General features: G+C 29.2%; 2 protein-coding genes across 2 annotated transcripts; one reads left to right on the top strand and one right to left on the bottom strand.

Moving 5' to 3' along the window:
* Nucleotides 1-759: 759 nt before the first annotated feature.
* On the bottom strand, nucleotides 760-8,329 carry LOC141301294 (THO complex subunit 5 homolog). The gene is made up of 7 exons (XM_073831547.1): nucleotides 8,222-8,329; nucleotides 6,813-6,910; nucleotides 2,965-3,108; nucleotides 2,776-2,889; nucleotides 1,380-1,477; nucleotides 975-1,121; nucleotides 760-886 (listed from the first exon to the last, which is right to left on the bottom strand). Exons 2-7 carry the CDS (start codon nucleotides 6,906-6,908, stop codon nucleotides 760-762), a joined length of 726 nt encoding a protein of 241 aa, XP_073687648.1. The 5' UTR covers nucleotides 6,909-6,910; nucleotides 8,222-8,329.
* Nucleotides 8,330-8,687: 358 nt separating this feature from the next.
* On the top strand, nucleotides 8,688-13,477 carry LOC141302010 (transmembrane protein 248-like). Its single transcript, XM_073832205.1, has 7 exons — nucleotides 8,688-8,809; nucleotides 9,266-9,449; nucleotides 9,530-9,764; nucleotides 10,639-10,783; nucleotides 10,864-11,014; nucleotides 12,873-13,004; nucleotides 13,158-13,477. Exons 2-7 carry the CDS (start codon nucleotides 9,291-9,293, stop codon nucleotides 13,176-13,178), a joined length of 843 nt encoding a protein of 280 aa, XP_073688306.1. The 5' UTR covers nucleotides 8,688-8,809; nucleotides 9,266-9,290; the 3' UTR covers nucleotides 13,179-13,477.
* The last annotated feature ends 864 nt before the right edge of the window (nucleotides 13,478-14,341 follow it).

Here is a 14,341-nt window from a genome sequence, read left to right as displayed (position 1 = left end):
CTGTATTTATTTGATCTAAAATACAGCAAAAGCAGTAATATTGTGAAATATTTTAAAATCTGTATTTATTTTTGGAGGGTTAAGAGAAATTATAGAGATTATTTTTTTATTTAGCAAGGATGCTTTAAATTGATTAAAAATGATGATAAAGACATTTATAATGTTACAAAAGATTTCCAATTCAGATAAATGCTGTTCTTCTGAACATTCTATTCATCAAATAAAGCAAAAATTCTACTCAGCTGTTTTCAACATTATAAATGTTTTTTGAGCAGCAAATCAAAATATTAGAATGAGTTCTGAAAGATCAGGTGACTGGAGTAATGATGCTAAAAATTCTGCTTAATTTTCACTGTACTTTGGATCAAATAACTGCAGGCTTAGTGAGCAGAAGAGACCTTAAAAACATTAAAAATCTCATTGTTCAAAAACTTCTGACTAGCAGTGTATCATGGTTTCCAAAAACCTATTAAGCAGCACAACTATTTTTTAAATTAGTAAGAAATATTTATTTAGCAGCAAATCAGCATATTAGAATGTTTTCTAAATATGTCATGTGACACTGAAGACTGGAGTAATGCTGCTGAAAATTCTGCTTTGCATCACAGGAATAAATTCAATATATTCAAATACATGTAGAAGATACTTTTTTTTTTTCAAATAAATTCAGCCTTGATGAGCATTAGAGACTTCTTTCAAAACCTTATAAAAATCTTAAATATTCCAAACTTTTGATTGGTAGTGTGTATATACGCCAATCTAGAGTTTCACCTGCATGATGTTCTGCAGTCCAGGTTGAAGGCTGCTCAGATATTCTCTCTTCTGCTCAATGGCTTTCTGGATCTTCTCCTTTCTTGTCAGAGACATCTTATACTGCTCTGCCAACCTGCATTATGGAACAACATCATCTTAACATCTCTTGGTCAGGATTTAGCGATATTAGAAGTTTATGGAGAGTCATTGGTTTGTGTTACCTCTTCCTCTGCTCCAGTTCCCAGTCCAGGCGGGCGAGCGTGAGCTGGTGGTTGTCATCGCGGGTGACATGAGGGCGTGAGATATCAGCCGGAGCCTCCTGAAAAAACTCCTCTTCACTGACCAACTCAATCTCCTCATGCTGAGACCTGAAACAAATAACAATCATAATTCGACAGTGTTCTAGCAGATTAAATAATCTTTAGAAGTTTTTTTTTGGAAAACAAAACAAACAAATAGTATTCTAGTACATTAAATATCTTTAGAATTATTGAAAAAAATAATTTTCTAATAAATAAATTAAAACTAATTAATTAATGAATAAATAATTGCATATCATCCAGCATTCTAGCAGAGAAAATGCTTTTCGAGCTGAGCCTGATTAGAAAAAATGTTTTTTCACTCACTTGAACTCGAGACATTTTCCGATCTCTTTCTGCAGGTGCATGACCTCATACAGCAGATTCTGCAGCTGCAAATGAAGAACATCCACTCGCTGCTTCGCCTGCCGACAGAGAAATATTGTTGGTTAAAACAATCATATACCAAGCATGTTAAACAGAAATCTAAACACAAATGAAAATAAAGCAAGGTATGGCATACAACATTTGTTATTTCTGCACTATGCATTGTATCTATACAATGAACAGAACACAAATTTGTTGTTAAATACAAAAAGTGTTGTTATTGTTAACTACAACTAAAAATATTCAAACTTATTTAAATTGTTAACTGAAATAAAAAATAAAAAAGTTATTATAAAAAATATATATATTTTATGATAAAACTTAAAAAAAAAAAAACATTTGAGAAGTTCCTTTGGCAACTATAACTAATAAAAATGACAAAAGCACAAAATTACTAAAACTAAATTAAAAAAAAATGAAATTTAAATTCCACATTTCTAGAATTCTAGATTAAATATTTTAAAGCCTAGAATGATTAGAAAAATATGAGAACAGTGTAAAATGCGCTACCAGTCAAATGGTTTTGAACAGTAAGGTTTTAAATGTTTTTTTAAAAGTCTCTTCTGCTCACAAAGTCTGCATATACTGTATTTGATCAGCAAAACAGTAAAAATGTTTAAAAAGTTTTACTATTTTAAATAACTGCTTTCTATTTGAATATATTTTAATATTTAAAACAGTTGAGTACATTTTTTCAGGATTCTTTGAGGAATAGAAAGATCCAAAGATCATCATTTATCTAAAGTAAAATGCTTTTGTAACATTATACACTATACCATTCAAAAAAATATTTTTGGAAAATAAATTTTAGAAATGAATACTTTTATTTAGCAAGAATGCTAAATAAAAAGAGATAAAGACATAATTGTACAAAAGATTTCTATTTAAGATAAATGCTGTTCTTCTGAAAATTCATCAAAGAAACCTAAAATAAATTCTACTCAGCTGTGTTCAACATAATAATAATAATAATAATAATAATAATAATAATAATAATAATAATAAAAGTTTTTTGAGCGGCAAATCTGAATTTTAGAATGATTTCTGAATGATCATGTGGAGTAATGATGCAAACAATTTAGCTTTAAAAATCGCAAAAATAAATTACTTTTTAAAATATATTCAAATAGAAAACTGTTATTTTAAATAATTCTACTATTTTTGCTGTACTTTGGATCAAATAAATTCAGGCTTTGTGAGCAGAAGAGACTTCTTTAAAAAAAAAAAAAAACATAAAAAAATCTTCCTGTTCAAAAACTTTTGACTGTTAGTGTACTACTGTTTTAAATGTTAATTGTTGCATACTAGAGTATGAAGTATACTGAAGTGTGTTTACCTCGTGTGTCTGGTCTCTGCCTTTCTTCAGTCGCATGTGCGCCAGGCGGTTGAGTTTCTTCAGGGTGATGAAATGAACGCTGCACTGTCTGCGTCTTTCCTCGATCTCCACGCTCTAGAATGCATAAAGCATAAGTCAGTTCTATTGATTCACTTCTATTTTCTGGCATATGGCAAATGTGAAACTCACTCCGACTTTTGTGCCACCGGATTTCAGCTCCTGGATTTCAGCCATTAGTTTGGCCAGAGTGGCACAGGTGTCCTTATACAGCATGTAGTCCTGCTGTGGGTCCCTGCCCTCCAACTCCACCTCCTCATTATACACACGGACATCCTAAGGGACACACACAGTGAGTGACCAGAGAACACACACACCCCCCCTGCCTAACAGTGGTGAGCTAACATCCCAATAACACACTTTGTAAAGGGATGAGACTACAAAACTGTGAGATGTGACCCTCCTCACCCGAAAGTGCAACAGAAAAGGTGTTGAGTCGACAGCTGATGATATTTATGATTTAAACGGATCCCAAATGACATGCTAAACTACACAGCTCTCTGTAGTACTTGATTGTGATTTGTCAATCACAGCAAATATTTTTATAACAATAATGATTATTATTATACAAATTAACTAATATTATACATTTAAAAACACTTATAATAATAATAATAAGTATTATTTGTTATAATGCTAAACAGCATATTGACTCTCAATGACAGCAAATATTTTTCATTTAACCATTTTACTAATTTCCTTATATAAATTATATAAAGTATCTAATATTATACATTTAAAAACACCTATTAATAATAATAATAATAATAATAATAATAATAACATGTTTTTGTTATAATGCCAAACAGCATATTGACTTTTGGCAGTTTTTAATTGAACTATTTTACTATTTTTAATTTTAATATTCATTTATGTTTTATTTATGTAAAATAATAAGTTAAAATTATTTGTAATAATTACACTATTATTTTTATTTACTAGATATGTATATAATATACAGTAGAATGTTATGTAAATCATCATTATAAATCTGTTTTACATTCAAAAACATAGGTATATTTGTTATCCTGACGATAAATTATAAAAGTATTTTTTAAAAAAAAATAATGATAATGATATTAATAAATAGTTACAATTATTGTAATAATTATGTAATATTGTAATATATGTTACAACTAACTCATTTTATTTATTTTTAAACAATTAACTCCTCATATTTTTATTTTGGTGGCTGAATGTAATTAAAGGTAATTATTATTAGTATTTTTGTTATAATGATGCTAAATTCATAGTGTATTAGCATATTGTCATTTAACTTTTTAGTTTTCAATATTAATTTACATTTTATTTATGTATTAATAGGATTAACAATAATGCCATTTATTACTATATAAATATAAGTTAAATTTAAATTGAATTTATTTTTTAATTAACTTATTTATAAACAACTTTTGTTTATTTTATTTCTTTATTTTTAACAATTAACTCCTCATATTTTCATTTTAGTGGTTGAATGCCATAAATGTTATAAAAATTATTGTTATTATTTGTTATAATGATGCTAAAACAGCATATTGACTTATGGCATTTTTATTCAAATCTTTTTAGTTTAGTTTTTATTATTAATTTATATTTTATTTATATATTAATAATATTAACAAAAATGCTAACTATTACTATATATTTATTTTTTGTTTAACTATTTTTAGTTTTTAATATTAATTTATATTTTATTTATATATGAATAATATTTAAGTTAAAACTATTTATTACAGTTTCATTTAACCACAAATTTATTAACAATTAACTTTATTTTATTTTTTATTTTTTTAACAACTAAATCCTTATATTTTTATATAAGGATTTAATTTAAGTGATTAAATGTAATATTTTATATATTTTTGGTGGCTGAATGTCAAAAATGCTTATTTTTATTATACATTTTTTCTTTTTTTCTTATAATGGTGCTAAACATCATATTTGATTTTTTAATGTAACTATTTTTAGTTTTTAATATTAATTTATATAAATTTTTATATTAATAATATTTAAGTTAGAATTATTTATTACCCTTTAACTTAATCACTAAAATATTAACAATGAACTTTTTTTTAACAATTAAATCCTTGTATTTTCATTTTGGTGGCTGAATAAACCTTTATTATATTATTATTATTATTATCATCATCATCATCATTTGTTATGATTCTAAACAGCATATTGACTTTTATTTTGGCATTTTTTAATTTAACTATTTTTAGATTTTAATATTAATTTATAACATTATATATTATAATATTTAATTCATTTATTTAAAATATTATTTTTGTTCATACATTAATAATATTAACAATAATGCTAGTTATTTACTTACATTTTTAAATTACTTATTACAATTTTATTTTATTTTTTATGTATAAACAATTAACTCTTCATATTTTCATTTGGTGGCTGAGTGTCATAAATGCTTATTATTATTATTTTTTTCTTATAATGGTGCTAAACATCATATTTGACTTTTTAATTTAACTATTTTTAGCTTTTAATATTAATTTATATAAATTTATATATTAATAATATTTAAGTTAGAATTATTTATTACCCTTTAACTTAACCACTAAAATATTAAAAATGAACTTTTTTTAACAATTAAATATTTGTATTTTCATTTTGGTGGCTGACTAAACCTTTATTATTATTATTATTATTATTATCATCATCATCCGTTATAATGATGCTAAATAGCATATTGACTTTTATTTTGGCATTTTTTTATTCACCTATTTTTAGATTTTAATATTAATTTATAACATTATATATTATAATATTTAATTCATTTATATAAAATATTATTTTTGTTCATACATTAATAATATTAACAATAATGCTAGTTATTTACTTAAATTTTTAAATTACTTATTACAATTTTATTTTATTTTTTTATTTATAAACAATTAACTCTTCATATTTTCATTTGGTGGCTGAAAGTCATAAATGCTTTTTTTTCTTATAATGGTGCTAAACGTCATATTTGATTTTTAAATTTAACTATTTTTAGTTTTTAATATTTATATCAATTTATATATTAATAATATTTAAGTTAGAATTATTTATTAACCTTTAACTTAACCACTAAAATATTAACAATGAACTTTTTTTAACAATTAAATCCTTGTATTTTAATTTTGGTGGCTGAATAAACCTTTATTATTATTATTATTATTATCATCATTTGTTATAATGATGCTAAACAGCATATTGACTTTTATTTTGGCATTTTTTATTTAACTATTTTTAGATTTTAATATTAATTTATAACATTATATATTATAATATTTAATTCATTTATATAAAATATTATTTTTGTTCATACATTAATAATATTAACAATAATGCTAGTTATTTACTTAAATTTTTAAATTACTTATTACAATTTTTATTTTATTTTTTATAAACAATTAACTCTTCATATTTTCATTTTGTAAATAAAATGCGTTAATATACCAAGCATTTTTTTCCAAAACAAACTTTTAAACAAAATATCACTTACATTACATCACCCCTTGCAATGTGTAAAGTAAAATGGCCTTTGCTTTCATGATAAGTGTTTATTTTGTACCCTTCAGCTGTCAGAGAGAGAAAGAGAGACAGAGAGAGATCTCACGGGAACCTGATTCTTTGCTGTAAACAGCTTCCTCTGTCCGAAAAGATGAGGTCCGGCTGGATTCGTGACCTATGTACACACGCCACATGAGTCTCACACCAACATATCTGCGCACTGAAACTCATCTGAACACAACTCATGACAGAAAGACATCTGAAGCCTAAATGAGAGGAACATGCTGGATTGTACCTGGACCTGCCTCAACCTGACCTTCCTGAACTTGACATGTGAACTGACTGCACTCAGCTGCACATGAAGAATGATGTGAGGGTTAATGGACTGCTCTGCTGCGATCACATCACAAACAGCACTAACACAACACACACTAACTGCATTTCAGATCAGAGCTGCTCACCTGATCGCCTTCTCCTCGACCTCGCTTGGTTTCTGGAGTTCCTGCTTCGTTACGGATGACCTTCGGTTTTCTCTTCTTCACAGCGTCGGAAGACATGACTGAAATATGAAAGAAACCAGATTAAATAACAAGCACTGATTTAAAATTATATTGTGACAAACTACATGACATATCATGTCAATGTGCTTCCAAACAGAAACTTTTCTCTGTGAGGGAAAAGAGTTTTCCTACATTAGTATCAGAATATTTTATGAACATGATGGAGAAATTAAAACTTAATTTGTAAATTACTCTTATTAGTTTCACACAGACCATTTACATGTACACAAGATTTTTAAAGTCTCTTTTGCTCACCAAGCCCGCATTTATTTGATCCAAAGAACAGCAAAAATTGTACAATTTTATAATATATTTGCTATTTAAAGTAATGGTTTTCTATTTAAACATATTTTCAAATATAATTAAAAATTGTCTTTTGTAAATTAGGGAAAAATGCATGGTATTTATTTTTTGCTCAGAAAAACAAAACGAAATGCAAAGAAATTAAACAGAAAACTTTGTAATATTTTTGGAAAAACTACAATTTAAAGCAGTATTACACTTGTTGTTTTTATATCTATATCTATATATTAGAAAGGATGCTTTAAATTGATCAAAAGTGATGATATCTATATTTCAGAAAAATGCTTTTCGTCAGAACACCCTATTCATTAAAGAAACCTTCAACATAATAATAATAATAAATGTTTTTTGAGCAGCAAATCAGAATATTAGAATGATTTCTGAAGGATCATGAGACCGGAGTAACGATCCTAAAAACTCATTTTTGAAATCACAGGAATAAATTACATTTTAAAATATATACACATAGAAAACCGTTATTTTAAATAGTAAAAACATTTCACAAATGTAACGTTTTCGCTATACTTTAGATCAAATAAATGCAGGCTTGGTGAGCATAAGACACTTCTTTAAAAAACATTATTTTTTTATATAATTAACTGTAGCTGCTTTAGTGTGGTTATTGTAATATAGTTTTCAGTAACTTATTAAAAAAGCTGAAATAAAACGTGTGAAAAAATGAAATATAAAACATAGAAAACGTAAACATAACATAATATAGCTCATTTAAAGTACAAATAATGCTACAAATAACACTTATCTGCTTTGAGTAAGAACTTATGAACTCAACCGTGTTTTAAATATCAAACACAGACTGTCCTTCTCTTAAATATTAGTTTAGTCAAGTTATATTTACATATAACGTTAACTGTTATTCAAAGGACAGTAAACGGTGCTATCAGGTTAGCTTCTAGTTAAAATAGCAGCGGGTTGGTTTAAACTCATGATATGCGTCACGTTGTGTTTAAACAAAACACAGTGGTAAACATATAAGCATAAAATCTCACCGTTTAAGAGCTTTTATCCAATTTAAGTATCTGAATATGAATTTTATTCAGTAGAAGATCTAATTTCAACAGCAGGAGTGATCACGGCAGACTGCAGGAGGAAACAACGGATAGCATTTCCGCTTTCTGGCTTACACAATAAAAGTTCTCTAAATACGACAGAGCAAAATTATAAATTCTTTATAAAACAATTTCGAACCAGAAATACAGAACACTTTTTACATTTAATTTATTGTAAACAGCCAGTTTATATTTTATCAGTCTTTGTTGTCTTTTCTTATTTTTTTTCCTCATATTACTCATTTTACGGAAATGTATAAAGCGTTACCCAAACACATATAGCGTTTAATAGTGTTTTAATTACATTATTTAATACATGTTCCATAAAACACGTCATTTAATTTTATTCTAACGTGTTAGATTTGAAACGCGTGCGTCTTTTATTTTGGAATTAACGCTGTCTTAAAGCAAACCCACCTGTGAGGAAGTTGCTTGCGTTGCAATGTCAATATTTACAATATGACAATCTACTTTTCAGCCTGGTCAGAGAAACGTCTCTACGCGCTAATTAAATGAACGTAATTAAAGGTTAGTAATGAGTTAAACTTTATATTATGATCAAATTACGATTATACATTTTAGTTTACGTGTCAAGGCATGGACTAGACTGGAATGTTCATACTTTACGCAACTATGAGTTTACAAATGGTCTCAATAACATATTGACATACTATTTTTATTACTGTGTACAGTATGCAGCACGGTAAGCACATTTTAAAGCGTTCATGAAGAACCCAGATAGAAACAATGCATGCTACATACTACATATGCTAAAATGTGTAGTATACAGTATTCCATAATGCAAACCTTTACATTTATTGTAATCACAACGAATAATTTCTAAATAATGCTTGGTCAAACAGCTAAAAGTTACGAAAAATGTAACATTTACATTTTTGGATGAACTATTCCTTTAAGTACTAATCTAATATTCTATTCTTAATAAATGGGCATTACATATTTGGCATGGTTTAAACCTCACAGGTCTTGTCTTTACTCCTGGTGCATTATGGGTCAGTGGAGGCCTGTGTCTAACCTGAAAGATCAGGTATATCGACACCCTCCTGTGGTTGTGTTCTTCCTCAGTTTGCTCATCCTCTCCATCACTTTCGTCTCCACTGGACTTTACTCTCAGAATCATGACATCAAGAACCCTGACATAAGCGTAGTAAGTATGATGATTATTCCTAAAATATTTAGATTTTGCAGATCACATGTATATACTAACTCATATGCATGTTTTTTTAGGACTGGAACGAGGTTCTGGGTTCTATCGCTGGTTTTAAGTTCTGTACACATCTGAACGACACAGATGCACCGCCGGAGGAAGACTCTCCTCGAATGGTGGAGCATTCGGACAGGACAAATATTTCCACGAGCAGTGCTCATGTTTCCTTACTGGTGCCGCTGGCGTTTATAGGGGACGTCCCAGATAATACGGTCATTAGTGCCACAATGTTGGGCAGCCAGCTGGGCATGAAAGGTTTGTGTTTGAGACTGTTTTTTCAGTATTTCTATATTATTACCATTTTTATATTCATATTCTGTATTTGCCTTAATTTTTAGATATTTTTAGTTATTATATAGTTAAAGTCAAAAGCTTACATACACCTTGCAGAATCTGCAAAATCATACAAACACATTTTTTTTTATTATTATTAAGTAGACCTTTACATATAGTCCAACCAGGGGTGAAAACTTTTGAATAGAATTAAGGTGTACATTTTTCTTATTTTGCCTAAGTACCATATTTTTTCATTTGGTGCTGCTCTTCAGAATATATTTACATGTTCCCCAGAAGACAAAATAACTTAAATTTATCTTGATCTTCAAATTCAAAAAGTTAATGCATCGTGTTTCCTTTTGAAGCATCAGTGAGCCTTTGAACCTTTTGTAATAGTTACTGAGTCCCTCAGTGGGAAAAGATGGATCTCAAAATCATACAGTCATTGTTGGAAAGGGTTCAAATACACAAAAATGCTGAAAAAACAAAGAATTGTTAGGACCTGGAGGATTTTTCTGAAGAAAAGCAGGCAGTTTAACTTGCTCAGGACAAACAACTATCACTAAACAAAAAAACACAGCTGTGGATTATTCAGGTAGCAACACAGTATTAAGAATCAAGCATATGTAAACTTTTTGAACAGGGTCATTTTTATCAATTAAACTATTATTTTCTCTTGTGGACTCTATGTAAATGTGTTTGAAGTGAGATCTTATTCAGGTCAGTACTAAATAAAAATGACATGCATTTTGTATGATCCCTCTTATTTTAGTAAAATAATTAACATTTTGTAGATTCTGAAAGGGGGGTGTAAACTTTTGACTTCAACTAACGTCAACGTAACCTGTCACAGGTGCTGCAGCGAAAGCATCCGTAAATATATCTCTGCTTCTGCACGCTGATGTTACCGACAATCGAACTCCTGCTGGGACGCAAACCAGTCAATCCCTGACCTGTCTTCATTTCACTGCCCTGACCCATGTTCTCCCTCAAACGCCGTGAGAAGCTCATACATGCAGTGCACAACCCATTTTTGAGTGAAATAAATATCTTGCAAGCTGATTTACTGATCTTTCAGGTCACCTCCAGAATGCCCAGTTGCAGAGAACGAAGGCAAGAGCGCTTCACCTGTCAGAGCTGTTGCTGTAGAGTCATACAAGCACAATTCTCCACACTGCTTCAGTCTGGAGTTCACACCAGATCCACACCTGACGGTCCTGCTCACTAAGGTAGAAAAATAGTTCACTGTGGAGCTCACTCCTAAAAATAAAGGTGTTTTGTTGGAAGTAACGGCTCCATGAGTAGCCTTTAAATCAATACAATTAAAAAAAAAAAAAGAGGGTTTTCACAGCGATGCCAAAAAAGAACTTTGGGTTCCTCAAAGAACCTTTCAGTGAACAGTTTTGAAAAGAACCATTTTTTTTCAAAGTGTAAAGAACATTTTTAAATTGTAAACGTTTTGTGGAATAGAAAGCTTCCATGGATGTTAAAGGTTCTTTATTTAGGAGGAGTATTAAATAACTTTATTCATGAGTGTAAAACCTTTTCATTGCTCAAAACGTTTTTAGATTATTTAAATGTTCTTCACACTACAAAAAATTGGTTCTTTTAAGAACCGTTCGCTGAATAGTTCTTTGGGAAAATGTCTCTTCTAGGCCATCCTACAGAATTGGTACAAAGAAAAGAGTTAAAAACAACTTGAAAAAATTAAGTCTTTTTCTACAGATTTTTTTATGTATGGAAATTGTATAATATCCAAGATACACATTGCTAATAATTGTGCAGTTAATTTTCATATTGTATTTTCAGAAAGTTTTGGAATATTTGTCCTCTCCCCAAATTTGTCATTACCAAAATGCAGTAATAACAATTTAATAAGAAGGGTTATATTGACCAATTAAGATTTGTATGTAAATATATATTTTTATATTTTATTAAAAAGTTTTCAGAGGCAGTTCAGTAACAATTTTAACAATATTTTAAATGCGATTTGTGAGATTTGTTGTATCTTGAATCCGATTTTGCTTTGTTAAAGGTAACAGGTTGATCATACTAATTTCAAAGTTAAGGATTCATTAGTTTGAATATACATTGAACCAAATACATTCATAACATCTTAGTTGATAATTCAGTATACTTTATTTTTGACAAAACATCCCATGTTTCGGTCATGACTGCACATTTTCGATAGTGACAAATATATTTTGGTAGCGACCACATCACATTACAAAATTTTAACTTGCATACTAAAACACTACTAAACTTTTGCATAACTGTACTAAATATTAGGCAGAAATGCATCAGTGTGCAGAGTTGAAATTTTTAATGTGTATTGAGATGACCAGAAATAAAATAAATAAAGGCTTTTTAAATTGTTATACCTGAAGAAATGCCTTGAATTCCTAAAATTTTGTTTATTTCCGCTAAATAGATTCCCTTTTGTCATTTCTCTAAATGTTCGGTCTTTAAATGTTCAGTTCGATCATGACTGTTTCAGTCCGAAAAGTCACCAAATGACACATTTTTTACATAAAGTTTCATAATTTACAAAGAAAATATTAAATATTTATTTTTAACTTCATTTAAAAAAAAAAAAAAATCAAAAATATATTTTTACAAACAATAATGGAATAAAATGCACAAGTTATTTCAATATAATTTTCATAAGTTGAAATCTAGGGGTTAAGGTTTGGGACAGCCACCTTCCAACTGCAAGTACCCACTAAATGACGATTTAACATAAATTAAGCTTACTGATATTTTAAATATTATTGTGGGTTTCAATAGATAATATAAGTATCTTAATAAACATCTAAGATTTTGTATACTTAAATGCGTTTTAAAAGTGTTTTTGGATGTGGGACAGCAGTTTGCACCAATTCTGTAGAAAGGCCCTTCTGGCATCCCCCTTTTCAAGATTGTTTTAAAGCAGCTTCACATTAATAAAGAGCAAAATGACAGTGTCGCTGTTGTAAAATTCATTTAACCACTATGCAAAAAAAAGCTCTACAGATGACAATAGTGTCATTAAGTTCAACAACAGTGCAACATCTAGCTAACCTTTCCACTTCTGTATTGCTTGACTAGGATGAAAAAGCCTTGTGCAGGTATCACCTGTTGCTGGTCAGTGTTGTGCTGCTGGTTATCTGTGTCCTTATGAGTCTCTGTGGAACTTTTTCTTCACGTTCACGCTTATACCAGGGGACTGACCTTCAAAAGGTAGTACTACGGATTTAAACTGTAGAGTTTAATTTACCTAAAGAGGTTTGATTTGCATTTTTTCTTGAGAATGAGTGCATGTTTATTGCATGAATTAACATTTTATGGTACAGTTTGTTTTGCAAGCATTTAAACAATTGAAACAATTCATAGGATTCACTGCTGAGCCAATGAGAAACATCTGCAGAACGTCTACATTTGAGACCGTCAGAACGCATGAAGACACCTGGGAATTCAACAGTAACCATTTTCATTCCCGACATGTTGGTCTTGTGCAACTAACAAATTGCAGTTATGCAGGCAATGTCATTCAGAACAGATTTGTTCTAAATGTGACTTAATTTTATGTTTGGTTGCAACACTATGCTTCAAAATGTCAGCATTAACAATCGCAATATAACCTGCAATTGATGGTTATAGTGTTACTATACTCCAAGAGTAAGCTGGATGTCTTTAACATGAATTGTATTTAAATAAAAATCATTGTACATCATTTGCTAATTTTCCTAAAAACTTCAACAACAAATGTATTAAAATTTACCATTGTGCCATTTTGCCAATGAGCAAAGTAAAGGTGTCTGGTCGTTATTCAGCGGTTGTGTATTCAGTGTTCTGGTCTTTTAATTCACGTACAAAAACTGCACACAAAACACACTTACCTTTTCACAATTCACCGAAAACACTTTTTATCACAATGGCCAATCATCAGCCAGGAATTGAAGAATGCGTCTTGAAGTTAACAAAGCTAGTTCAAAGAAAGACAGCCTAATGATAGCGAAACATCATTTTTAAATAATTTCACACTAACAATTTACCTAAATGTAACATGTGACCCTGGATCACAGGCTCTGAATGAATAAGCTTTCCATTGATGTATGATTTGTTAGGATAGGACAATATTTGCCCGAGATACAACTATTGAAAATCTGGAATCTGAGGGTGCAAAAAAAAAAAATTTCTAAATCAAAATATTGAGAAAATCACCTTTAAAGCTGTCCAAATCAAGTTCTTGCAACGCATATCTAATCAAAATGAAGTTTTGATATATTTAGTTTAAAATTCACAAATTATCTTAATGGAACACAATCTTTACTTGATATACTAATGCTTTTTGGCATAATTTATTTTTGGCTATTGCTACAAAATAGACCTGTGCTACTTAAGACTAGTTTTGTGGTCCAGGGTCACAGATGTATTACATTGGCCTTCGTTAAATTCCATAAAAGTCAATAAAAGACTAATAATTTTTGAATAAACCTGTTAAATGTTTATAATTACGTCTTTAAATGAAGTATAATGATCATCGAAAATGCATAATCGACACTTATTCTTCAAAT

This window comes from Garra rufa, chromosome 25 (genome assembly GCF_049309525.1).
Source record: "Garra rufa chromosome 25, GarRuf1.0, whole genome shotgun sequence".
In the NCBI taxonomy this organism is placed as follows: Eukaryota; Metazoa; Chordata; class Actinopteri; order Cypriniformes; family Cyprinidae; genus Garra; species Garra rufa.
The sequence above is the reverse complement of the archived record's forward strand: the minus strand, read 5'-3'. Positions and strand labels throughout refer to the sequence as shown.